This window comes from Anabrus simplex, chromosome X (assembly GCF_040414725.1).
Source record: "Anabrus simplex isolate iqAnaSimp1 chromosome X, ASM4041472v1, whole genome shotgun sequence".
NCBI lineage: Eukaryota > Metazoa > Arthropoda > Insecta > Orthoptera > Tettigoniidae > Anabrus > Anabrus simplex.
Window position 1 is genome coordinate 182,014,960 of NC_090279.1, and position 27,521 is coordinate 182,042,480.

The 27,521-nt window shown below is 42.3% G+C and overlaps 1 protein-coding gene across 1 annotated transcript in view; it reads right to left on the reverse strand.

Annotated features, from left to right (window-relative positions):
* Nucleotides 1-4,863: 4,863 nt before the first annotated feature.
* Nucleotides 4,864-27,521, reverse strand: part of LOC136886008 (alpha-tocopherol transfer protein-like) — a 67,609-nt gene continuing 44,951 nt past the window's right edge. Inside the window, exons 3-7 of the mRNA XM_067158718.2 lie at nucleotides 26,592-26,748; nucleotides 17,191-17,440; nucleotides 14,122-14,232; nucleotides 10,992-11,094; nucleotides 4,864-5,184 (exon numbers count right to left, since the gene is read on the reverse strand). Of these exons, the coding sequence (XP_067014819.2) occupies nucleotides 5,033-5,184; nucleotides 10,992-11,094; nucleotides 14,122-14,232; nucleotides 17,191-17,440; nucleotides 26,592-26,748 (773 nt within the window). The 3' untranslated portion in view covers nucleotides 4,864-5,032. The remainder of the gene's footprint in view (nucleotides 5,185-10,991; nucleotides 11,095-14,121; nucleotides 14,233-17,190; nucleotides 17,441-26,591; nucleotides 26,749-27,521) is intronic.

Here is a 27,521-nt window from a genome sequence, read left to right on the forward strand (position 1 = left end):
TCGCCGTGAGCGTTGAGGGGACCGATGGGGAGAGATCGCCTCATCCACCGTAATCACTGATCTCTATACATGGATCGCTGATGGCAGGTCTCCGCTGCAGGAGAAAGTACGCCAAGTTGAACGCGCGGTTCGCCATGTTGGCGTACCCAACCTCGAGCTCTCCTTATGGGGAAGCAATGATAATATAGTCAATTTTAAGTCGCAATTAATGGCGCATTGGAATAATTAAAAATATAGAGACATGTTCACTCAAAGCATAAGGACATTGGGATCACTGACACGTCATTCCGAGGTCAATAATCTCCGGGATAGCAATAAAAATGAGTGTATAATAACGGCCGGCAAATATTAACTTAGGTGCTGAATACATGCAATTAGCGATCGGTAACACAATACGAGTGAAAACCAGTTTCTGGAAACATTGCTGTAAATTGTATACATGTATGCCACGAAATTATGCATTCTTAAAATGATGTACCTATATACGTAGCTCAATATACAGGCCTAGATTCGACATATCGTAATCGGTGCTTGATAATGAATTTCTGCTTCCTGTTTTCAAGAAATAACGCGCATATTATCAAATTAAAATATCATTGAAGCAAATGTACACATTTATAAAACCAGCAAATATTCAAAACTAGTCAATATATCACATTACCTACAGCTTAATGTACTATTACAGACTTCTTTAATTAAATTCAGCTAGCAAAGCGATATTGATAGTCATCATCAGAAATATGTAACACCAGTTAAAAGAGTCCCAAATACCACGAATAGTATAATGGAATAGCCCCAAACACCCACGACACTTTCCCTTCTCCCATCACTCCAGTGTCTGAAACCCATAATTATTACTGATGTAAATAAGGTCTAGAATTCCTCCAGACTTCATTTTCTAAGATTGTTATAAGGTCACGTCAATTATTTTATCGAAACCGTCAGTTTAATTATGAGAAATAAAAATATATATATATAAGTAAATCTTTACTTGCAGTTAATGTTCAGCAAAATTGAAAACAGTTGGCTGTACATCACTTCTAAGGTGTACAGTTTGTCCATTTCTATCAAAACAGTCTTCCTCTAAGTGATCCGAGCAGAGAACAGCTGTTTTAGAAGGCTCCCAATTCTCCCGCCTGATACTCCTAATCGATGATCTTAGATGTTCGGGTCTCGAGAAAGGAAACCTACAAAAATTAATTGCCATTTTGCTCCCGGAATATGCGAAATAAGATACAATAAACCTAAAACTCAAAACACTACCCTAGGAAGATTCTTATGTACAGTATAAAACTCCCCGAGCCGGGCTGAGTGGCTCAGACGGTTAAGGCGCTGGCCTTCTAACCCCAACTTGGCAGGTTCGATCCTGGCTCAGTCCGGTGGTATTTGAAGGTGCTCAAATACGACAGCCCCGTGTCGGTAGATTTACTGGCACGTAAAAGAACTCCTGCGGAACTAAATTCCGGCACCTCGGCGTCTCCGAAGACCTTAAAAAAGTAGTTAGTGGGGCGTAAAGCAAATAACATTATTATTAAAACTCCCCGATGAAATGATTTCTCCTTCTGCTGATCGGTTCTGTTTGCACATCCATAAGCTGAATACTGCGGTATGTTAATACCCCGTAGAATGTTTCTTCATTCATATTTCAGATAAACACATACATATTTAAATTTAATCTTGTAATTCACAAGCATACTACAAGGCAACGAACCTAAATTCGTAAAATACACTACTATTTACTTTGCAATAACACAGCACAGAACACTCGTGAAACTACAATCAAGAGGCCTGGCGTCACTGAACTAAGCATAAACAAAGCAAGCGCGCTCCTCGTGGTCTATTGCACCATGCGCTCGCTGCCATCTTACGACGCCAGTCATCTTCTATTCGGCTTACTGCTACCCAAGCTACCAGCCATCCAGGTATAGAGATCAGTGACCGTAATGGATGAGGCTAGCCTTCCAGATCGGCCGGCGCCTTGTATCGAAACGCGACCTGCACTGAACTCGGAGCATCATTCCACAACGGTGGTTTTCGACAGCCCCATACACAGTCTTCATTCTCCAGTGGTTGGCAGCAGCAATATCAGCCAACAATATGTAAAATCTGTCTGTTCCTCAATACCCAGTTCACAGCATAGACCAATAATGTGCCAAGTATTGGCTCCTATAAGACTCCAGAAGGTATCCTTGCGGAGGAAGTTTTATTTTACGAAGGCAGACTGGTCAAGATTTGCGGAATGGCTGGACGCCGAAGTATCTGCTATAGAACCAGTACCCAGTCGTTATGACACCTTCAGCACAGCTGTAAAGAGATGCTCGAGAATGTCTATCCCCCTTGGCTGTCAAGTATCTTATATCCCGGGCTTACTTCAGATCAAGCCACCCTTCTAGCAGAATACAGCAACTTATTTTGAAGAAACCCCTTTCAGTGAAGCAACCGTGGAATCAGGAAACAAGCTTATTTCCTCCATTAGAGAGACCAAAAGGGATCAGTGGATACAAAATATTGAAAACTTGGATCTGAAAAGAGACAGTCATAATACTTGGAAACTTCTGAGACGTCTAAGCAATGATCTGACCAAGACCACCGCACATCATAATATCACTGTTAACCAAATAGCACCTCAGCTGAACGGGAAGGCGACCTACAAATCACATAAACCGAAATTGCAAAGAGAAGAGCATGAGGAGAGTGACGTCCTCACGTCATCATTCAGCATGGAAGAGTTAGAGAGGGCTATCAAACAAAGTAAAACGGAAAATCAGCTGGCTTGGATGATATACGAACTGAGGAAATTAAACACGTTGGCTTAATGACAAAGAAATGGATTCTCCAACTCTTCAATAACTGTATGAGCAGAAACCAAATTACAAAGATATGGCGGAAGAGCTGAGTGATTGCCTTGCTGAAACCTGGCAAAGAAGGGAATGATGCAAAGAATTTTAGACCAATTGCACTACTATGTCACCTTTACAAACTGCTGGAAAGATTGATCTTAAATCGCCTATTACCTGTAATTGACCCATTGCTTTTACCTCAGCAATCTGGATTTCGTCCTGATAAAAGCTGTACCGGACAGTTGTTAAACCTCACACAGTTTATAGAAGATGGGTTTGAGGCTCTTAAGGTGACAGGAGTGGTATTAGTCGACTTATCCGCAGCGTACGACACGGTCAACCACCAGCTAGTACTAGTCGAGGTCTACAATCTAACCAAGGACTTCAACCTAACGAGACTCATCGCCACTCTTTTTCAGAATCGCAGGTTCGTTGTTGATTTCCAAGAACAGCGTAGTCGATGGAGACTACAGAAAAACGGTCTTCCGCAGGGAAGTGTGCTGGCTCCAATTCTGTTCAATGTATACACGAACGACCAACCCTTAGCCCCCAGTTGCACGGATGTCCTTAATGATCTTTCTAGATATTACAGCACAAACCAGCTTAAACCAAACCCCTCAAAGACACAAATGTGTGCTTTTCATCTGAGAAACAGGGAAGCTACTCGCAAGTTAAAGATAGTATGGTCAGCGGTCGAACTGGAACACTGCGAGTCTCCAAAATATCTGGGAGTGACACTTGATAGATCTCTTACTTTTAAGAAGCACTGCATGAACTGCAAACCGAAGGTCTCACCAGGAACAATCTCTTACGGAAACTGACCGGATCACAATAGGCTAGACAACCTGAAACCATCCGAACTTCTGCAATGGCACTATACTATTCTGCAGCAGAGTATGCGTGTCCTGTTTGGTATAATTCAACATATGTCAAACAGGTGGATATAGCTCTCAACGACACTTGCAGAATTATAACAGGTTGCTTGAAATCCAATCCAGTTGAATGGCTCTACCACCTGCAAGGTGCGAACAAGGAAAGAAAGACAGTGGAACAGGAAAGGACCCATCCTCTATATGTGCATGAACCGCATCTGCAACGATTAAAGTCAAGGAAGAGTTTTTTCAGCACTTCGAAGGAAACTTAGAACCACTACTGAAAAAGTCAGGTATATGGCGGGCTACACCCTACCTTCCACCTAGCTGGATAAGATTTTCTGAAATTCTACAGTACCTCCTGGCCACAACGAAGAATGGATGATCTGAAAGTCTCTGAATAGACTGAGATCTGCAGTTGGCAGATCCAAGGTTAATTTGGCAAGATGGGGCTACATAGATCAAGATAAAAAATACACTGTGACTGCGAAGAAGACCACACCGTCCAACATATGCTCCAATGTCGCTATATCCAGCCTTCTGCACAGAAGATGAACTATATCAAGCATCAAAAAAACGCATTGGAAATGGCCAAGTTCTGGGCAAATATAATATAGTAATTATAACTGTGTACAATATGTATGTTTCTGATACGAGAATAATAATAATTTTCCGATGGATGTCCACCGGTATTTGTTTTTCGACAGCAAAGAAGAGAATAACAGCACATTGGTCCAGTTTAGATGAATTTGATAACGTCGCCATAGTTCACGTGGGTGCTTTTAACGCATGCACCTCGGCACGAAGCGACTGCCACACTAATTCCTTTGCCTAAATATCCGTGCTTATACACCCACATCGGAGTCGCGCTACGTTGCATGTCCGCTACAGTAACGCTCTCATACGGAAACATTTGATCACGCCTTATTTATTCCAACCCATTGCCTTTATTATTTCTCCAAAATTTATAATTTTAATATTCTTCAATTTTTGTATCCTTAAATCCAACAATATTTACGTACTGCTAACTGTACCTTCTGTAAACCCTCACAGATACACTACCCTTGTTCACAAAATAAAATTGAGGCACAATAAATAAAAGGGAATAATACTAAATAGAAACTGTATTCAGTTTTATTAAAACGAAAACGTAAGACGTAACTTTTTAATTGAGAAAATTGAACATCATACAAAAGAATGGTTCGATTTATGTAAAGAATTCTGGATTCCTATTGTACAGTCACAGCACTAACAAACCGTAGGCATATAAATACATGAAGGTAGAGAGCTATTTACATCAGAAGTATGGAGTGAGAACTCTCAATCTAGGTCAAGTTTCTTGAAGGAACCTTCCATGCCGAAGATATCTGCAGCATTTACTGATGATCCTCTCCTTTTGTTTTCATCCACTAATAACTTCTCGTTCTCCAGGTACCACTTCCTGTTTGCTTCCATGCGCTTCTTGAGTGCTTCTGTAAAGAGAATTAAAAGGTGAAGCCCCAAATCAATAAAGGAGAATAGATGACTTCATTTGATTTATGTACCGTATTTACAGCACAGAATAACTTATCCAACATGGCACGGCTTGGAGGACGTCACAATGGACTAAACAAGTTTGCCATCGTCGGTTTATTAAGCGACACATCACAGCAATGCACTCTATATTCGAGAGTGGATAAGACTTGAATTAATGAACACTAAGGTTCGGTTTCTTGAACTCTGTGTTAAATTGTTCTTAACAAATGTTAAGTAACAATTGTTATTAATTTAACACTTACGTTACAAATACCTTGTTCCACGAACAAATTTCCATAATTTGTTGTGAAACAATTGTTAAAGACAAATTAACATGTTTCCGTGAGATGTCTGAACGCGTTTGGCAGGGAGCTTTTTTTGATTCATTACATAAAGCGCTTCTAGCGGTATGTTGGAATAATATCTTGCCACACTTCGTTGACATTATTATATGTTATGGTTAGCGGAGACCGCTAAGACGTAACATATCAAGTACCGGTAAGAGGCAACAAAAGCGTTATCATGATGAATGCGGAACAAATGTTGTTAAAGATTTAATTTGAAAGCACCGACACAGATAGGTCTTACGGCGACGATGGGAGAGGAAAGGCCTAGGAATTGGAAGGAAGCGGCCGTGGCCTTAATGAAGGTACAGCCTCGGCATTTGCGTGGTGTGAAAATGGGAAACCACGGAAGACCATCTTCAGGGCTGCCGACAGTGGGGCTCACTATCTTCCGATTACTGGATAATGGCCGCGACTGCAGCTATCGAGCTCGGTGCTTGAAAAATGAAAGAACGGTCTGTGGAAATCACCCCATGCATAATAAAATATATCGGTTGCCAAGAATTGTATTCAAGTTGACATTTACCGGACTGCCCATTTGTCAGTCTCAAGAAACAAGCGAAATCCTATTTTAAACTCTACGGTACCTCCCCGTACATTTCAAATGAATTACTGCGATTTTGCAGCAGGCGACCCACAGAGAGGCCGTCGGACTAACCTTTCTTCCCGGAATCGTCTCAACATGACAATGCAAATTATATGTTTCATGGTACATAACCTCTGACTGTGATTCACTCCTCTCATTTGAGGTTAAACAGTGATCTCGGCAGTGTTTAAAACATGACCGGTTGAACATCGGTTTTAGACAGTGTCCAAGTGATAAATAACGTCTCTGCAATGAGGCAGCCATACTTAGGCATTGTTTAACCGTAGAAATCGTCTAAACACAGTTTCTGCAATCGGTCCATTAGGTCGTGAATGATTTTCGGGCATTCTTTTACTGTAGGGTAAATAATGTAATGCCTTGTTAATGATGCAGTGACAGCAGGGATTCTTTGCAGAATTCTACACACTCTTGTCTTGCACTCCTGAACATAGTCGCCTAAAATGACATGAAAATAGTCTGAAGCATTATATCTGAGAACTATAAGCAACAGCTGCACTGGAGACACTGATACGTTTCAACCTATGGGAAACTCTGACGTATTTTCAATTACTTCTAGTACCATGTTAATTGTGGCTTTGGTAATTAGGTATCTTCGAAGCAAACTTTCGTATGACAACTCTAAACAGTCGTTTTTATTAGTATGGGTCGTCCTTTGCCTTCTTCAATTTATAAGTAGTCTTCAAACAGCAGTAAAGTTTCCAACTTAATGTACGTCTTCTACATGCTACCATTTTGAAATGTTAACAGCTGTAAAGATGTTTAACACAGGGCTGCTGCCATGTTAATTTAACACATGTATTAACAATTTGTTAGAGTTAACAATTCTTGATGAGACTGTGATTTTGTTTAATTATGTGTTGAAGAAACTGGACCTAAATGCTGCTGAATGACTATTGCTCCCAGGCTTTCACACCAAGTAAATCTACCGACGATCGACAAATTACGTAGCAGATGGAAATCACAAGAACACGACGGGAATATTTGACGCAGAACAGAATAATTCAATGTAGGGAACTACACAGCGTAATTAAAAAAAAGTAACGCGTTCATAACTCAATGACAATCACTATTGCAATTTTAAGAAAATAATTGAACAGCGCCCCTAAATGAAAACAAAATAGTTACTTGCTCATTTGGCCGCCACGCTAATCGCTGGGGAGGGGTTCGATTCCTTCCACGTTTACGTCACTGCCTCTCTCTTCCTCACTGGAACTGGAGCTCGTGGAATCTCCAAACGATATTGTTAGATCATCTGCAGCAGTGTCTATGATCCCCTCTCGTTCAGCGCTTCAGTGTTTGTTCGGCATGGCCTACCACTTTTTTCCTAACACTCAGCTGTTACTTTATTGACGCCTGTGACAATGAAATCTTCCACTTCTCTCAATGTGGAAGACAAATTAGGTCTTGAATAAGTTTCGGGCATTCTTTTACTGCAGGGAAAATAATGCAAAGCCTTATTAATGCCGCAATGGCAGCAGGAATTCTTTGCAGAATTCTACACAGTCTTGTCATTTACTCCTGAACATAGTCGCCTGTGACAATGAAATCTTCCACTTCTCACAATGTGGAAGACATATTAGGTCTTGAATGATTTTCGAGCATTCTTTTACTGCAGGAATAATAATGTAATGTAACACCTTGAAATACTAGAGATAGGAAGTTCATATTCACAGGACATGTTCATTAGTATGTTCTGCAGAAACGATTAGCATTTCAGTCACCTAGGTTCAGCATGTTCATTAAATCCGCAGGTGAAAACATCATGGTCGGCGGATGCAAAGTGGGTCTCGGCCCACAAGTGGCCACGGCTGTTCCGTGGTCCAACAGCTCTGCACTGCGACAGGCCAACCGAGCAGAGGAGGGGTGGTCGCGGCTGTGCTGTGGCTCTACACCTCTCTATTCGAGAGACGGAGGGTGGCTGGTCCCCACCGCAGGCTGTCCTAAGAATGATTTTCCGTGGTTTTCCATTCTCCTACCTACACCAAGACGAATGTCGGGACAGTTCCTATCCTCCAGGCCACTGCCTCGTCACACTCGCCTTGGTTGCCTAATGAATGGCGCAAATTGAAAATTGTACTGCAGCACCACAGCACAGCTCGCCGATGGTAACTTGAACACATTTACTAGAGAATTAATGCATCGACGTATTCGTATTGGTGGAGTGGCATGCTGTTTTAAACGGACTATGATAGTATATCAATGCACTCATGTTCATAAAAAAAGAACACCTTGAAAGACTAGACATAGAAAGTTCATATTCACAGGACATGTTAAGCATGTGTCCTGTTGCCTACCAGGTACTGGATCCTCCATGGGCATGGATGACTTGTTCCATGCGTGATGGCATCGACGCGTACAAGGAGCGATTGGCGTACTGCGGTATAGCCCTCCATGCTGCATTCACTTGGTTCCACAGTTCATCTTTGGTGGTTGGCAATGGATCACAGCGCCGCACCCATCGTTTCACCATATCCCACACATTTTCGATTGGTGACAAGTCCAGTGATCGGGTGGACCAGGGCAACAGCCTGACATCCTGTGACAACAAGAAGGCACATGTTCGTGCAGCAACATGTGGTCGCGCATTGTCTTGCTGAAATATGGCGTCTCGGGTGTCGTGCAGAAGGGGTATGGCTAAGGGTTGCAGGGTGGTAATTCACATAGGTCAAACTGGTCGCAGTGCCCTGGAGACGCACCAACTGGAACTTGTGATTGCACCCAATAGCACCCCACACCATAAGGACTTGAGTTAGCGCTGTATGTCTTGTGCGAATGCAGTCAATGTGATGCCTCTCCCCCTGTCTGCGGCGAGCCAAAATGCGGCCATCATTTTCAAACAAACATAACTTAGATTCGTCCGAAAACACTATCTGCTGCCATCCCTGTTTCCAGTGACGTCGTTCCATACAACCACTGCAGTCTAGCATATTTGTGCACATTTGTCAAAGGTAGGCGGAGAAGTGGACGACCCGCCGGTGACCCATACCTAAATAAACGGCCACTCCTGATATTGTAAGATGTGTTACACTGTTCTGCTGTTCCGCCAGAGCCGAGGAGGACGCAGAGCTGTCCTGCAATGCCATTCGGATGAGGTGTCGATCTTCGCAGGGTGGGGGGGGAGTGTCTGGGTGGTGCGACCAGACCCATCTCGTCGTGTTCTACGGCCTTCTGTGAACCATTCTGTACACACCTGTTGCACTGCCGACACAATTCGTCCCACGCGAGCAGCAATTTCCCGGATGGATGCATCATGTTATTTCATGCTAATACTGCCGCCTCTTTCAAACTCACTTATTTGACCGTACGGTTCTCGCATATTTCTGCGAGGCATCCTGCTCGTCTGCTCAAGTCACACTGATCCATTACCTTCACTTTATAGCGACAACGAGAGCCGCAGGCACATTTTACCAGTTGATGGTGGTGCGCCGAGATACCGATGTGGACCTTGGACTTGAAGGCCGACATGCTTCAAATGCTAATTATGTATTTATTTAGACCGTACTAATGCACTTGTCCTGCGAATATGAATTTCCTATCTCTAGTCTTTCAAGGTCAGTAGATAAGAGCGTGACGGGTCGCAGACGGTCTGGTAATCCGCCTCTGCGATTCGCCACGCAAAGAATGGAAGGGAAGCACATTGACAAAGAGGTTTAGGTGGGGATGACATCTGACCCACGGGTGTGGCTGATAGTGGTATCATGGGCGGAAGGGGATCCCTCCTTACCAGGGGATACCGCGAACAGCCAGTTGTCTCTTTTTTCCCTTTTTGCTAGTTAGTTATAGTTAGTAGAATAATAGTTTTAGTGAAGGGTGGCGCAGCTCATGGTCTGGTGTTCCGCCTGGGCAGCGCCACCAAATTAGTTAGAGTATGTAGTTAAGTAGTTTTAAGAGATATGTAGTAGATATTGTTTGTTTAAATTTTTTGTTTCTGTGTGTTTCGCTGTCTTTATTGCCTGTAAGCCGATGGTGTATACTAGGGTGGGCTATAAAGAGATGTTCTATTCTATTCTAGTCTTTCATGGTGTGCTCGTTTTTATGAACATAAGTGTAACTGCACCCACGTGGTCAAGACATCTACTGAGTAAGTGTGGCAGCTCCGCACTGGCGACGCTATCGCCGTAACTCGTACTGACAGTAGACATGAAACGCGCACCCCCTTATCTACCATGTGACAACACCGTAGCCGCAGTCCCCCTCACCCGCGTCTTCTTTTGCCCAATACCGTCTCTTCCGTTTTAGTCTCCTCAAAAGGTGGCCCGGGTGCCAAACACGTCACCTTCTTCGAACATCTCTTTCACCGCATGAAATCTCCATGGCCTGAGAAACGGCGTTACCGGCTAGGAGGTCCGCGATCACCTTCAGGAACGGAATAAAAACGCATTAGTAGTAGTGAAAAAATACACAAAATCCTACCCTATCATATCCTGTCCCATCTTATCCTAACATCAACGAATTGTAACCTAAAAGTAATCTTTCACTATGAAGAAATTAATATGAATAGTAAATACAATCACTGCACAGATGGAATGATAAAATAAGGACACAATAAAAAAAGCACAAATCGGGTACAAAACAGAATGTGCCGGGAAAGGGAACCAAGTGATAATGAGAAACTCGTTTTAGCGCCATAAACATTCCAACGTTGCCTATGTTACCATGAAAAGACGCCAATTTTCTCAACGCCAGGGCCAACGTTAAACTCGAATTCTCGAAAGAAGACTCATGTAGGTGATTTATACGGATATCTGATAGTGTAAAAAAATTGAAACTGATGGACACTGCAGTTCGAATATTAATTTAACACTCCACTTACCCTTTAGGCTACTCACACTACCAGCTTGACCACCATAGTCACTTGGGAGAATGCGCTGAGGTACCACTTTATACAGATCTTCCATCGTGGAGTGGAATTTTATCTGAAATAAGGAAGCATAGCACAGAATTAACCCATTGAGTTCGAAGGCCGTACACCGTACGGGCTGTGTCATTTACTGGGAAGAACGAAGCACGCACGGAGCACGTTCTCTGGTTTTCGTCGTAGTTATTACTTTGTGCGTTGATCAGGGCTGCAGTATAAGATTTGGTTCATAAATTTCTCAAATATATATATATATATATATGGCAGCAAACTATAGCTCCACACATCATATTCTTCATATGAAATCGTGTCAGAGCTGTGTTTACTCGACAGCAGTGTGCACACGAAATGGCGACCGTGCGTGGACATAGACTGAAAAACAGTGATTTATACCAAAGGAACAGACCTAACAGGTCACACATAACATTTATGAATTAATTATTACTTATATGCATATCTATTACAAACAATTCTCAACATCCTAAAAACCAAATAAACTCTATTATCAGCATTTTTAACAAAATGAAAAACCTACTAATTTCAATCCACTATTTCCATGGTAAGGATCTATCAATCGTATTACAGTTTTTACAAATACGAAGTAGAGAGTATGCATTTAAATGCAGTGAAATAAAAAAATACTTTAGTTAAAAACTGGTATTCAATTTTAAAATCCGAAATTAGAGAAAAATGGTCAATCCGGAGGATTAAAAATGTATGAAAGTCAGCAATACCTCACTGTGTTTTAAGAAAGCTTCAAATACTGTGTGGGTATTCAGGGGAACTATATGGAACAGCAATTCAAATAACCAAGGGACAACAATAGTTGGAAAATTCTATCATCAATATATTCACGGACAAAATTAATTATTTCAACTGTAAATGTACAAACAATATTTTAGGGAAAATATTCAAACTCTTTCAGCCTTTTCAGTCTTGAAATTACCGTCATTTTGCCCAGCGTGGTAGTGGGCTCTTCAGTTCGATTGCATCCCCTTTCCAAGGCGCTGCAGAGTGGAGCCAAACTGGGGAAAAATTGAATTTCTTGAAAGGGACAATTTGGTCGATTCTCTATACGTTTCCTTCAGTAAGTGATCCGTAGGATCAGGCTGTGATAATAGTATTGTTTGTAATGGGTAGGCTGCATTTAAAATGAAAAAAAAGTGAATTTCAATGAGTTTACTGCGGTTTACAAGGTTACATCTACATTTAAATTTCTTAAATACTCGCAGATAGAAAATATAGAAATGCTCAAAAATTCTAGAATTGGGTAAAACCTGTTTCTGGATATAGTTTTACTGAAAAATATTTGTGTGCCAAAGATATCTAAGGTAAACCAACACATTTCTAAAGTAGGTTTTATAATACCTGTAAGTAACCATAGGAGTCAAAATTCCTCATCTCATCCAGTCTCACTGAATCAGTTGGCTAATAATAAATAATAATCGTATGGCCTCGGCTAACGTGTGCAGACATTTCAATTAGACGCCATCTGGCTGTATGCTCGTCAATTTTGACGTTCCGTTTTACTCTAGGCCCACTAGATGGCAGACAGAGTAAACCGAAACTTTCTTGGGCGTCTATGGCTGAGATTTAATTAATTTTGTCGAATGAACACCAAATGTGTCACCAGAGATCTTTTACATGCCGACATCGTACGACATGGAGTGTCGAATGGACTTTTATCCGTCATTGTATTTAATTAAAATTCATCTTAATTTCCTCAAAATTATTAAGTATTTTATGTTGTCAATAATAATCAGAGGAAGCCATGTTCACAGCTTGTAAACAAGATTTACAAGTTGGACCATGTTGAGTTTTGAACATCACTAACGATACCATTATTTAAAACTAACAAAACTAAGCTCAAAAATGGATAAATCAAAGCTTCATTCATAAATATAGAGAGTTTCCCTTGCATTTGGATGCCATCAATGGGAAATATATACAAACAACTAATTTGAACCAGTGTTCTAATACGTCAATCGACGAGTTTGGCGATGAATGTGTTCAAGTCGCAGTTTCAACTCCGTAGGTTGCAATTGGTAGGACGCACATATTGTATACCTTCCTTTTAAAATTTATAAGGACGTTTGATTCAAAGAGGATGTAGCTGAGTTTACTGAATACCGCCCCTATTCGTTTCATATCTATTCCGTCTATTGCCATGATAGAATTATTTCGTAGAATTATTCCTTGGTCTTTTTTTTTCTGAAATGAAAAACTACAACCTGTTTTGCAGTCATTGACCGGGTCATGGATGAAATGAATGAAGCAGATATAGGCTATTAGTACGATGGGGTCGCCACTCCCAAAGTAATTTTATTAATGACTGATAGATGCTATGAAATGAGAATGGAGAGTGTTGCTGGAATGAAATATGACAGGGAAAAGCGGAGTACCCGGAGAAAGACTTGTCCCGCCTCCGCTTTGTCCAGCACAAATCTCACATGAAGTGACCGGGATTTGAACCACGGTATCCAGCGGTGAGAGGCCGACGCGCTGCCGTCTGAGCCACGGAGGCTCTTCTTTTTTTTTTTCTATTTACCGTTAAGCCTACTCGTTGGACGTCTATTTTCAAGTCGTTCAGGTTTGATTTGCATGTCTTATCAGCTTTCTGCAAGAAGGCACAGCTTTTTCTGCTCGTTGCCTCTTCCAGCATACAATCCAGTGCTATTGTAAAAGAGATCGTTCCCACAGCAAAAGTTTGAGATACCCCCCCACCTCTATGTTTCACTTGACAAGTACAGTACGTAACCTACATCATAATTATATCGCCTGTATATGGCAAACTATCTTCAGCGGGATTTCAAACTATTCCATGACTTCCAAATTTTTCTCCGGTTAACAGAATCAAAGGCCTTTTCAAAATCGAGTAATGGTATAAACGAGTACAAAGATGTCTGATATTTCGTGTTTGCCATAAAGGTATACGAAGTCAAAACATAGTCAATATGGTACAATCAATTATATAAATGAAATGAAATCTCATGGGTCATTTTGTCTCCTTTGCAACTAGTTAAATGTAGCCTAATAGAGATACATCTTTCATGTTAAAAAATATCAGTTGGTAAGGTTATGTTACCTGTTGCACCATCTCTTGCTTCATCAGCGGCAGTGCAAGGGCCATGAATTTATCTATCAAGGGGCTGTGATTAATTATATCTATCGACTTCATTCGTAATCGCAAGCCTTCCTGAAACACAAGGAAAAAATCTAATAGTAGTACACACAAGTGCTCTCTTCTGAGTAAAAGGTCGTACAATAGAAATGGGTCAATCGTATTCTAGAACTCTTATCATATTTGAGTTCTTTACTACAAGGTAATAATAATAATAATAATAATAATAATAATAATAATAATAATAATAATAATAATAATAATAATAATAATAATAATAATAATAATAATAATAACTTTTGGGAAGGCCAAATTTATGACTAACATTAAGAATTCACCTACAGTGCTATTAACAGATTATGGAAAAATCAAGAGGGTAGAAAATTTTAAGTACTTATGGGACGTAATTCAAATGAATGGTCGAGACAAAGAAGCAAATACATCAAGAGCAAGAAGACTGGAACAAGCTTACCAACTGACCAAGGATAAGAAGGGTCTCTCCATCAAAAAATAAAATCACCGGGTGAGTTAGCCGTGTGGTTAGGGGCGCGCAGCAGTAAGCTTGCATTCGGGAGATAATGTGTTAGATCCCCTCTGTCGGCAGCCCTGAAAGTGGTTTTCCGTGGTTTCCCAATTTTCAGACCAGGCAAATGCTGGGGCTGTACCTTAATAAGGCTGTGGCCACTTCCTTCCCATTTCTAGCCCTTTCCTATCCCATCGTCGCCATAAGACCTATCTGTGTCGGTGCGACGAAAAGCAAATTTAAAAAAAAAAAGTTTCTACAACGCGGTAATTTCACCAGAATATGTCTCTGTGCTAAAGAGTGTATGTTCTCCATTAAAACAGGAGAAATAGAAGAGCTAATAATAACAATGTAATTTGCTTTACGTCCCACTAACTACTTTTTACGGTCTTCGGAGACGCCGAGGTGCCGGAATTTAGTCCCGCAGGAGTTCTTTTACGTGCCAGTAAATCTACCGATACGGGGCTGTCGTATTTGAGCACCTTCAAATACCACCGGACTGAGCCAGGATCGAACCTGCCAAGTTGGGGTTAGAAGGCCAGCGCCTTAACCGTCTGAGCCACTCAGCCCGGCAATAGAAGAGCTAGAGAAAATGGAAAGAAACTTGAAAATAGGAAGTTTAGACTCAGGAATAATGAAAACCTCTACAAAAATAAAGAAACTGAAAGAATGTCTGATACGATCAGGAAGAGGAGCCCCTGGGGCCACTTTTAGTCGCCTCTTACGACAGGCAGAGGATACCGTGAGTGTTATTCTACCACCCCCACCCACAGGGGGATAAATTATAACAAATTAGCATGGTTCTTAATACAAATTAACGGTCTACTCTACATAGTTGTGTGATCCGGGTCATAAACATGAACTGGAAAAGATTCAAATGAAGGCAGCACGATTTGTTATGGGTGATTTCCGACAAAATAGTAGTGTTACAAAAATATTGCAAACTTTGGGCTGCGAAGATGTGGTAGTAAGGAGACGAGCTACTTGACCAAGCAGTATGTTCCGAAATGTGAGTGAAGAGATGGCGAGGAACGACATTACTAGACGAATAAGCTTGAGTCCCTTGAGTGGTATTTTTAAGAGTAGGAAAGAGGATTAAACTGGAATTCAAGAGGACAAATAATATTAATTTACATGAAGAGGAATCAGGTATAAGAATACAGTGGAACCTGGGATTGCGAGCATAATTCGTTCCGGCAACGTGCTCGTAATCCAAATCGCTCGTATATCAAAGCAAATTTTCCCATAAGAAACTATTGAAACTCGAATGATTCGTCCACAACACAAGCCCACAAAAGCATTTATTCGCATAACATTTCTAAAACAAAATATAACGTAAAGCAATTAAACTGCACTTTACCTTACAATAGAATCATTGTTGGTGTGAGGGAATCTCAGTTGAAGTGAGTCCGGCTCTATGGCTAAATGATTAGCGTGCTGGCCTTTGGTCGCAGGGGCCCCGGGTTCGATTCCCGGCAGGGTCGGGAATTTTAACCCATCATTGGTAAATTTCTCTGGCACGGGGGCTGGGTGTATGTGTCGTCTTCATCCTCATTTAATCCTCATCACGACGCGCAGGTCGCCTACGGGAGTCAAATCGAAAGACCTGCACCTGGCGAGCCGAACATGTCCTCGGACACTCCCGGCACTAAAAACCATACGCCATTTCAGTTGAAGTGAGAGATTCCATTGACTTTCCCTCCTCCTCATCCTCGGACAAGATCTCCATAACCTCCTTCTATTGTAGACGTAGACTTGTTATAAAATCTCGCGATATCAGCCACTCGCATACCTCGTTCGTGTTTTTCGATCATTTCCTTCTTAAATTCCATTGTAATCATCTTCTTCGTCCGACCGAATTCCTTTTTAGCCTTCTTTTCGTTCACAGGGCCCATCGTTGCGGAACAGTTATACCACTAATGACAGAAACAAAACATGTACACTCGTACGGTGTTGACTATGCGCGCGAGGCACGCCAACTGAAGTCCAGCGCGGGAAGTGACTACACACACTTTCCCAGGAAAGAGAGTGGCAGGGGGAGGGGAAAACAAAGGCACAGGGGAGGTGGAAACGTACGTAATCGTGACGCTCGTATTGCGAAACCTCACTCGCTTATCAAGTCAAAATTTATTTAAAATGTTTTCTCGTCTTGCAAAACACTCGTAGACCAAGTTACTCGCAATCCGAGGTTCCACTGTACTAGAGAATCTGCCAGCCGGGCGACAGACCTAAATGCAGGTTAATAATGACTGATTGTGGTTTGGTTGTGTACTCTCACAAGTAATGCGAACAAGAATAATGAAATAATTCAAACTAATGAAAGCTGCTTTCGAATCAAGAACATTTTTCTTAGTTCCTGAGTCTAGGGACTGTCTATAAAATACATACAGTAGTTTTAAAATGTTTACGCATTACTATTTTATTACGAGGTACTGTGTAGGACCTTTCACCCATCCTCTATGTGTGGGTAGGGTCTCAAATTGATACAGTTAACATCAAAACTCTCTTGCCTGTATATAAACCATATACTTTCGTAGCAGTGCCATGTTGACTCTGTATAGATGTCCCAAGGCAAGCCCCCTGACATCGTAGATGAAGCGGAATCCTGGTTGCGTTCCCTCAGCCAGGACAACGTCCATCGCCAGGAGGAAAACTTTGACGGCGTCACCATGGATGAACTTGGAAGGATCTGTGATGCCCAATCGACACAACACGACTTTGTTACCAACGAGATCTCGCTCGGGAAGTGGAACTGTATCTCTGTAAGGGCACAAGAGAATAATGAACATATAAGTTTAGAGATCACTTCTGTTTGTATTAGGCACTGTTCACATTTGATAAACATACTTGCAAATAAATACAACTTTTACCCAACGTTTCAGACACAGTGTACTCATTCCAAATGATTAGCGCGCAGTCCCGCAAAACTTTGGCTGTGTGACAGATTTTTTACTAGATTACACACTCCTGCATCGCTTCTGTTTAAGTTAAATGGTAATGAAAAACTCAGTGTGCTGTTCCAACCCTTGTGATAAAGATTACTGCTATGCCAGAGAAGATATACCTCGTGATTTTACCTATCCTGTCTTATTTTACTAAATGATATATTGATTAAAAACTCTAATTTCCCAGTATCCATGGACCAGAGCAGGCTTAATACCGTATTTACGCGAATAAGCCCCGCATCCTAACTTTAGGTAGGTATATTAAAAAAAAAAAAAAAAAAAGAATGCCAACCTTCACGCAAAATACCGCATCCCAATTTCGTGCCTCATTTTTTAAAATGTGCGGGTATTATTCGCGTAAATACGGGTATTTATGCGAATAATCCACGCCACCGTATTTACGCGAATAATACCCAACACCGAATAATAATAATAATAATAATAATAATAATAATAATAATAATAATAATAATAATAATAATAATAATAATAAATTTAGGAAGGCTGATTTTGAAAAAAATGCCAGCATTGACGCAAATAAAACCGGCACCCTAATATCGTGCCCCAGATTTTTTAACAAAAGTGTGCGGGTATTATTCGCGTAAATACTAATTCCTTAGAAAAAGTTCAAAGAAGAGCGGTGCGTTTCGTAAACGGGAATAGGAGGAATACCATTAATTGGGAAAGACTTGAATCCAGAAGAAGGACAGTTCGCCTGTGTGGTCGTTATAAGAGGTACACGGGAAGGGCAGCCTGGAGTAGTATTAGGACTAGGTTGGAACCTCCCCTCGCACTTGTCGAGAAATAATCACAAGCATCAAATTAGGGCCAGAAACCAGCGTACGGATCTGGGCAAGTTTTCCTTCGTCAACAAGACCATAAGGGATTGGAATAAATTACCTGCACCAGTCTTTGATAGATTCCCTTCCGGAAACAAAATGTTTTTCTTGTTTTTTACATTTTGCTTTACGTCGCACCGACACAGATAGGTCTTATGGCAACGGTGGGATAGGGAAGGTCTAGGAATGGGAACGAAACGGCCGTGGCCTTAATTAAAACATTTTCCTGGTTTGAAAATGGGAAATCACGGAAAACTATCTTCAGGGCTGCCGACATTGGGGTTCGAACCCACTATCTCTCGGATGCAAGCTCACAGCTGCCCGCCCTTAACCGCACCGCCAACTCGCCCGGTATCAAAACGTTTAAGAAGATCATTAGTGCTAGTGTAAAGTGGAAAATAAAAGTTGTAAATGACAAACACCAAATTTGTGATTTTCTGCTGGATTTAAAATGTTAAACTAGTAGTAGTTCTTGTAATATTTTCTTTCCATGGAATTGCTTGTTGTACTCTGTTGTTGATATTGTTGTTGCCCACATCCGCATGCTGGTTTCTGGCCCTAATGTTATGTTTGTGATCATTTCTCGATAAGTACGAAGGAGGTTCCAACCTATTCCTAATACTACTCCAATCAGCCCTTCCCGTGTAGCTCTTATAAAGACCACATAAGTGAGTTCTCGTTCTTCTAGAATATAGGCTTTCCCAGTTAATGGTATTCCTCCTTTACGAAATGCACAGCTCTTCTTTGAACTTTTCCTAGGGAAATTATTAAGCCTGCCCTGTTCCATGGATACTGGAAATTTCCATGGTTTCCCATTTTCACACCAGGCATTAAGGTGGTATAGGGGTAGCGTGCTTGCCTCTCGCCCGGAGGCCCCGAGTTCGATTCCCGGTCAGGTCAGGGATTTTTCGCTCGACCTAAGGGCTGGTTCGAGATCCACTCAGCCTACGTGATTAGAATTGAGGAGCTATCTGACGGTGAGATGGCGGCCCCGGTCTCGAAAGCCCAGAATAACGGCCGAGAGGAGGCCCCTCGTAATCTGCAGGCCTTCGGGCTGAGCAACGGTCGCTGGGCAGGCCAAAGCCCTTTCAAGTGCGTTAAGTGCCGTGGGGTTTGGATTTTTTTTGTTTGTTTATACCTTAATTAAGGCCACGGCCGCTTCCTTCCCATTCCTAGCTCTTTCCTATCCCATCGTCGCCAAAGACCTGTCTGTAAAGTTTGTTTTAGTGAGAGGAGAACTATTTGGCAAAATTTGACCAGAAGAAGAGATTTTTCGACACCGAGGACTTATTCAGTTAGTTTTTGAGGGAAGTGTGTGCGGTAAGAACAGTAGGAGCAGACGAAGGTATGAATATGATAAGCGGATTAGAGCAGATTTAGGATGTCGTAGTTACGTAAAAATGAAAAGGTTAGTACAAGCAGGGTGACACGGAGAACTGTATCAAACCAGTCTATGAACTGATGACTCAGACAGTAACAACAACAACAACAACAATAACAATAATTTCATTATTTTAATTTTGCAGAAGAGCTGATCCTCAATTCACTAGTTACAAGTGACAAATTAGCCTTCACACACACATGGCCTAAAAAGCCAGTCTACTGTTGTTCTTTTTTTTCGATCTGGGGCCTTGAATACCTTATTTGGCACGGTTAGCAATAAGTTTGTCCTTCAACAACTACTTAGTTGCTTGCTCTGTTTTTTTTTGTTTTGTTTTATCTCGAGTCGTAAAGGTGGTTTGACGTGAGAAATTTGGGAGTGGATGAGCCTGGTCTACACGAACTCCTATCATTCCTTTACTGTCAAAGAAAGATACAATCAAAATCATATTTAGATCCATAATACGTAATAGGGTCCGCCTCTGTGGTGTAGTGGTTGGCGTGATTAGCTGCCACCCCCGGAGGTCCGGGTTCGATTCCCGGCTCTGCCACGAAATTTGAAAAGTGGTACGAGGGCTGGAACGGGGTCCACTCAGCCTCGGGAGGTCAACTGAGTAGAGGTGGGTTCGATTCCCACCTCAGCCATCCTGGAAGTGGTTTTCCGTGGTTTCCCACTTCTCCTCCAGGCAAATGCCGGGATGGTACCTCACTTAAGGCCACGGCCGCTTCCTTCCCTCTTCTTTGTCTATCCCTTCCAATTTTCCCATCCCTCCACAAGGCCCCTGTTCAGCATAGCAGGTGAGGCCACCAGGGCGAGGTAGTGGTCATTCTCCCCAGTTGTATCCCCGACCCAAAGTCTGAAACTCTAGGACACTGCCCTTGAGGCGGTAGAGGTGGGATCCCTCGCCGAGTCCGAGGGAAAAGCCAACCCTGGAGGGTAAACAGATTAAGAAGAAGAAGAATACGTAATAGGAGTAGGTCATACTTAGACTACTACTCAATGTTTTCTTTCCTCCCCTGAAGGAGGGAGGCGGGCTTCCTAGGCCTTCTCTCAGACCAGGAGATTTGTATCGGAGAGGGAGATTTGTGGTGAAGGCGAGAGGGTTGGCGGTCGTGGCCTATATTGTAGCCTACCCGTAATATTAAAAGAAGCGTTTTGACAGCTAGGGCTGGAGGTAGGAGCATTGCACGGTGTTGCCACATTCCTGCATTTCTTTCTCCTTCCCTTCGCTTTCGCCTCACTTGTTCGTTCGTTCAAACCGCTGTGTTCTGTTGTACGTAACTCAGAAGTGAGAGGTTTGGCAGCTCCAAGCAATAGGAGACGGGCAACAGGCGTAGTTCCATTTTCATAGCAACCGTACCCCCTTTTCCCTTCTCTCCACCGAGGCAGGCAATAAACGTACCTCCTTCTAAAAACTGTCAGAACATATCTTTCAATATTACGACTATGGGATAAAGCGGCGATTGGAAATTAGAAGTGAGGGGGGGGGGGGATATTTAAAGAGAACAAAAATTACCCGGGCTTGCAGTGGGAGAGCTTCATACATCAAAACTTAAAAAACAAAACTACAATATTGGAAGTTTTCTGATGCTCTGTGAGCGACTTTCGACAGAGAGATAAAGGTTGACAGTGTACCAACTTAAGTGCGGTAATAATATTTTTGAGATTTTGATTCAATACCATACAATGAAACAATTTTACAATTAAAAAGACTTATGGCGTGATTATACAATTAAAAATATTTTAGTATTTGACTACACACTAAGAAACTAACAGGTACTAAAGAGACTGCCATACTGACGATTGCGCGCGGCAAGCGGGTGAATAATACCTCAGTGTCTATGACCTTGGCAAAATGTCCGGCTCCATGGCTAAATGGTTAGCGTGCTGGCCTTTGGTCACAGGGGTTCCGGGTTCGATTCCTGGCAGGGTCAAGAATTTTAACCATCATTGGTTAATTTCGCTTGCGCGGGAGGTGGGTGTATGTGTCGTCATCATCATTTCATCACGACGCGCAGGTCGCCTACGGCAGTCAAATCAAAAGACCTGCACCTGGCGAGCCGAACATGTCCTTGGACACTCCCGGCACTAAAAGCCACACGCCATTTCATTTTACCTTTAAAAAATATATATATGCCCTCTGCTACCCTTCCTCACAGCACAAGTTATATGCTGCTGCGCGAGTCTCCGCTACTTGCTGTGGTGCTATGCAGGTCAGTTAGCTGGGACGAACGATATTTTCTGCGTATTTCCGCTAAGTATTTTGTTAATACAATAATTAAAGACATTAAACGAAATAATTTCCTTATAAGACAACAGGGCTTTTACAAATGGCTTCTTTTAAAATCATTCGTGTAATTCCTAGTTACAGCTGGCTAAAATGGAATAAAAATGTAAGGTGCTCTCCAAAAAGTGGGTGGGCGACTGACCTCCCCTCCTCGCCCTCCCGCTCCCAATCGCCGCTACTGACTATAGGAACTGTCCCGCCATTCGTTTCAGTGCAGGAGATGGAAAACCACGGAAAACCATTCTCAGTAAAGGTGTGAAAAACGGTTATTTTATGTAACTGCTACATATGTCACTGCTACAATAAAGTAAATGTGATAAGTAACAGTTAAAAATAACGTCCCACGTTACTCACCTCTTATTGGTCACAGCCTTCAAGCTTGTCTCCTGTGTTGTTGTGAAGTCCCATTCATTCACTCGCACATGCGCGTACGTATCACTACACTGTAGAAAGTCAGTGCAGCAAAACACGCATTCATATTTGCTATAAAGTTAACGAGAGGCAGACAACCGATGAAATGAGAAGACAGCATAGCGTCTTTTCTGAAATCTAGAGGAGTGACTTTAACAATGCCCCGATTAAGGATAGAAGACTAGAAAACATGATGATCTGTCTGCCAAACCTCGACACAAACCGGTACAAGAGGATCGATTACGTAAAATGAAGTAATGTTATGTTATCTATAATATCAATATGGAAAGTTAGCATATTAGTTTATTTATGGCACAAGAAAAATTATACAGGTGAAAGTTATAATACGGTAGTATGTAATACAGGTCCGCCTCTGTGGTGTAGTGGTTAGCGTGATTAGCTGCCACCCCCGGAGGTCCGGGTTCGATTCCCGGCTCTGCCACGAAATTTTGAAAAGTGGTACGAGGGCTGGAGCGGGGTCCACTCAGCCTCGGGAGGTCAACTGAGTAGAGGTGGGTTCGATTCCCACCTCAGCCATCCTGGAAGTAGTTTTCCGTGGTTTCCCACTTCTCCTCCAGGCGAATGCCGGGATGGTACCTAACTTAAGGCCACGGCCGCTTCCTTCCCTCTTCCTTGCCTGTCCCATCCAATCTTCCCTATCCCCCGCAAGGCCCCTGCTCAGCATAGCAGGTGAGGCCGCCTGGGCGAGGTACTGGTCATTCTCCCCAGTTGTATCCCCGACCAAGAGTCTGAAGCTCCAGGACACTGCCCTTGAGGCGGTAGAGGTGGGATCCCTCGCTGAGTCCGAGGGAAAAACCGAACCTGGAGGGTAAACAGATGATGATGATGATGATATAATACACTATAGTGTATTTGACTTAAAGCAATCTCCTACGAAAGCGCTCTCACTTGGAAGACATGCGTACTATCGGAACTCTGAAGGTTACATTCTGTGTCTGTAAGCTGCTACTAGTGACACTTCCCACTGCCCAGTTACTATTTTCACTACCGGGCGAGTTGGCCGTGCGCGTAGAGGCGCGCGGCTGTGAGCTTGCATCCGGGAAATAGTAGGTTCGAATCCCACTATCGGCAGCCCTGAAGATGGTTTTCTGTGGTTTCCCATTTTCATACCAGGCAAATGCTGGGGCTGTACCTTAATTAAGGCCACGGCCGCTTCCTTCCAACTCCTAGGCCTTTCCTATCCCATCGTCGCCATAAGACCTATCTGTGTCGGTGCGACGTAAAGCCCATAGCAAAAAAAAAAAAAAAAACTATTTTCACTAGTACGTTATTCTGTTGTCGTTACTCGGTAACCTGTTATTTTTTTGTCCTCGTTACATTTGTAACAGTGACAGCCATGTAACTGTGACAAAGTAACTGCTACGTTATTTTTCAGCCATCTCTAATTCTCAGGTCAATCGACGGTGGTGACCAGCCCCTCTTCGTCTCCCGAATAAAGATACGTAGAGCCACGATAGAGCCGTGGCCACCCCACTTCTGCTCGGTTGGTCGGTCGGAGTGCAGAGCTCTTGGACCACGGACCAGCCGTAGCCGCTTGTGGGTCAAGAACCACTCTGCATCCACCGACACTCATTTTCAGATCTACAGCATGATGGATAATTCACTCTCGGTTTTTGAATGACTTTGCGCTATACATTTATTTACCTATGTGGATGAAACTGAGGCATTGTACACTCAATACGTTGAAGTTTCGTTTTATCTGTCTTTTCTTCTTGCTGGTAAAGTATGGTATCTCTATCAAACAGGGGCGTGCTGGCTCACTTAGACAAGTTCCGGTGCGTCCTCCACTCATGGCGTCTTCTGTGCCTCCTCGCCGTCGGCTTAATAATGTAAAATATTAATTTTGTTTGAATCATCAGCCCATAGACTGGTTTGATTCAGCTCTCCATGTCACCTAATCATTCGTCTGCCCCTACGGTTCTTCCTCAAATACCAACTGCACGAGTGCTGGATGTCTTAAGATGTGTCCTATCATTCTATCTCTTCTTCCCGTCAAATTTAGCCAAATTGATCGTCTCTCACCAATTCAATTATCTCTTCATTCGTGATTCGATCCATCCCTCTCACCTTCAGCATTCTTCTGTAACACCACATTTCACAAGCTTCTATTCTCTTTCTTTCTGAACTAGGTATCGCCCATGTTTCACTTCCATACAATAGACTACTATTCTCCAGACCTTGAGCCCTAAATTCGCCACGAATAAAGACGAATTGTACAGCCCAAACTCACAACTCGTCCCATCGCAAGTCACACCGTTCTTTGCTTTGGGGAAAATAGTGAATACATGAAGGCTGTATGCAAAGTGTGGTTATTACGAAATACACTACATATCTTTCTCTCAGTGTTTGATGTCGAAGGCCTGTATTCACCAACGCGAGTAAAAGCTTTTGTCTTAGTTTAAAGCTCTGTAAGTTTGTGTTCACCAACAACATTATCTCGGATAACGGTTATAATCTCAGTTTAGAATTGTACCTCACCGGTAAAAAGGGAAATCTAAGATAACAGCCTCCCAAGATGGCAGCTCGTATACGGCTGGACTATCTAATTGAAGGCATAGGGCAATATCCAGGACTGACAAACTTGTGGGTCTGCAGACACTGTGGCTATGCATAACATGAAAAGCAGTGGTGATAGGGCGGATCCTTGAGGACACCTACTCGAATATTCAAGAGCGACGGTGAATATGATCAAGATTAGGCTTATACAATTAATAAACGTCCTAGGTGGACAAAACAACGTGCGACATACTGTATTTCGAGGACTACCGATTTTCAGACACATTTTAGGGCATTTAAAGCTTTCACACTGTCATGATCGAACATAACCTGGAATTCCCAACACATAGCAAGGCCGATTATCGATTATATCTAGTACGGTACACGACTGGGTGACATTTCAATGAAGAATTAAGGAATACTGCGTTATTTTTTGAGTGAAATATACAATGCGTAGGCTATCATTTGTTTTCTTATTTTGTATGTTGTTAATGCTTTCTGCCACCAAAATCAGTAACAATTCACTCTCTTGGAAAGTCATATTAGGCTTATTTTTTCGTTTCTGTTCACTAGCGGACATAATTTATGCAAACCCCGAATAGAATCAAAAACTTGTTTATATTTAAATAGTGGTGGCAACACGTAGTCATTGATTTTCCGTGCGTCAGAAAGAAAAATTTACGGTTCAAATTCAGATTAAAACGAAAACTTAGATTTGGTAAATCGAGAAAATAAATTCTGTGGTGAATACAGAAGTGAGCGTTATCCGATATAATGGCATTATCCGAGTTTTGGAAATCTAAGAAAACAGCAAAATTAACTGACGAGATTGTAAGTCTGCAGACACTGTGGCTATGCATAACATGAAAAGCAGTGGTGATAGGACGGATCCTTGAGGACACCTACACGAATTTTAAATTACTCAGTGATGTCAGCAACACAACTACCGTCTTCGGGGGCCAGGGATCGATTCCCGGTATTGCCAGAAATTTAAGAATGGCAGGAGGGCTGGTATGTGGTTGAAATGGTACTTGCAGTTCACCCCCATTGGGGATGTGCCTGAAAAGAGCTGCACGGGATGAGGACACGAGTTTTGTCCGACTCGTTGTCTGAATGGTCAGCGTACTAGCTTTCGGTTCGGTGGATCCCGGGTTCAATTCCCGACCGGGACGGGGATTGTAACCTTCATTGGTTAATTCCAATAACTCGGGGGCTGGGTATTTGTGCTGTCCCCAATATCCCTGCAACTCACACGCCACACATAAAACCATCCTCCATCACAATAACACGCAGTTACCTACACATGGCAGATGCCGCCCACCCTCATCGGAGGGTCTGCCTTACAAGGGCTGCACCCTGCTAGAAATAGCCACACGAAATTATTTATTTATAGCAACACAACGGACTGAGCTGGTGGTGCTGATATAGGGAAACTGCTCTCTTCCACAGTAATGTCAAACAGTTTTTTAGCATGCCTACAGCTGTGTCCCGCTTTTGGTAAGATGTAAACAAAGTGAATAAGGCTACTTACATTACCTCCCACATGGATTGCACTTCCGGTAGCAAAGGATCTCGTCGACTAAAGAACTCAGGTGAATGTGTCCGTATAGTGAAACAGGCATCTATAGTCTTCTTGGCTCGTTCTAACGACCAGTAACAGCTATGTAGGAACAGTATGAGTTGATCATCTGGAATAGAACAATGGACAATTAACATAAAGCTGTCCTTAAGGACACGGGAGGTCGAACACAGAGAGGAATGAGTCACGTATCATACGTTTCAATTAAGCCAGATTAAGGTAGCCGGGATAGATGGGTTGAGAAATCACTGCCTGTTATTATTCAGACCTGCCACTTGTTGACCGAAATGATAGAGGACAGTGACTAAAATGTATTAATTAAATCATGTTGAGTATTTGGGATTTTTTACTGATGCTGGCATCATTAACCCCGTCTTTCAGTAATAATAATATTAATAATGGTACTATACTCCGCACGGCTCTACTTCTAAATTGACGTTTTGGCAGATTTTGGCTCTGTCTGGTGGTTATGCGCTGAAGCATGGACATCGAACCAATCCCAATCTGCCATTCACATTGAATTATATCGACAGAGCACGATCTCGAAACCCAGTTGCCAACTCTAATATTTACATTCGCCACGTGGTTAACTTATCTCGCTCAGCGTGTGTGGTATTCGGTACGGTTTGCGATCTTTAGCATTTTCCATCAGTAATTAGTGTGTTTTTCATATTGTTGGAGGGTTCCAGTAACTGAGATCAGTGGAGTGTCCCGTTTATAGGCCATAACCTCCTTCCTGTGCCAGCCATTAGCAGTGAGTGATGTTTTATTTCCTCATTCTCTTTTATTCTTAATATTATATTCTCTTATTAGTGTCAGATGTTGTTAGTAAGTTGTTTTTGTGAATTTGTTTTCAATCCATATTCATTAGTTTTTCTGAGT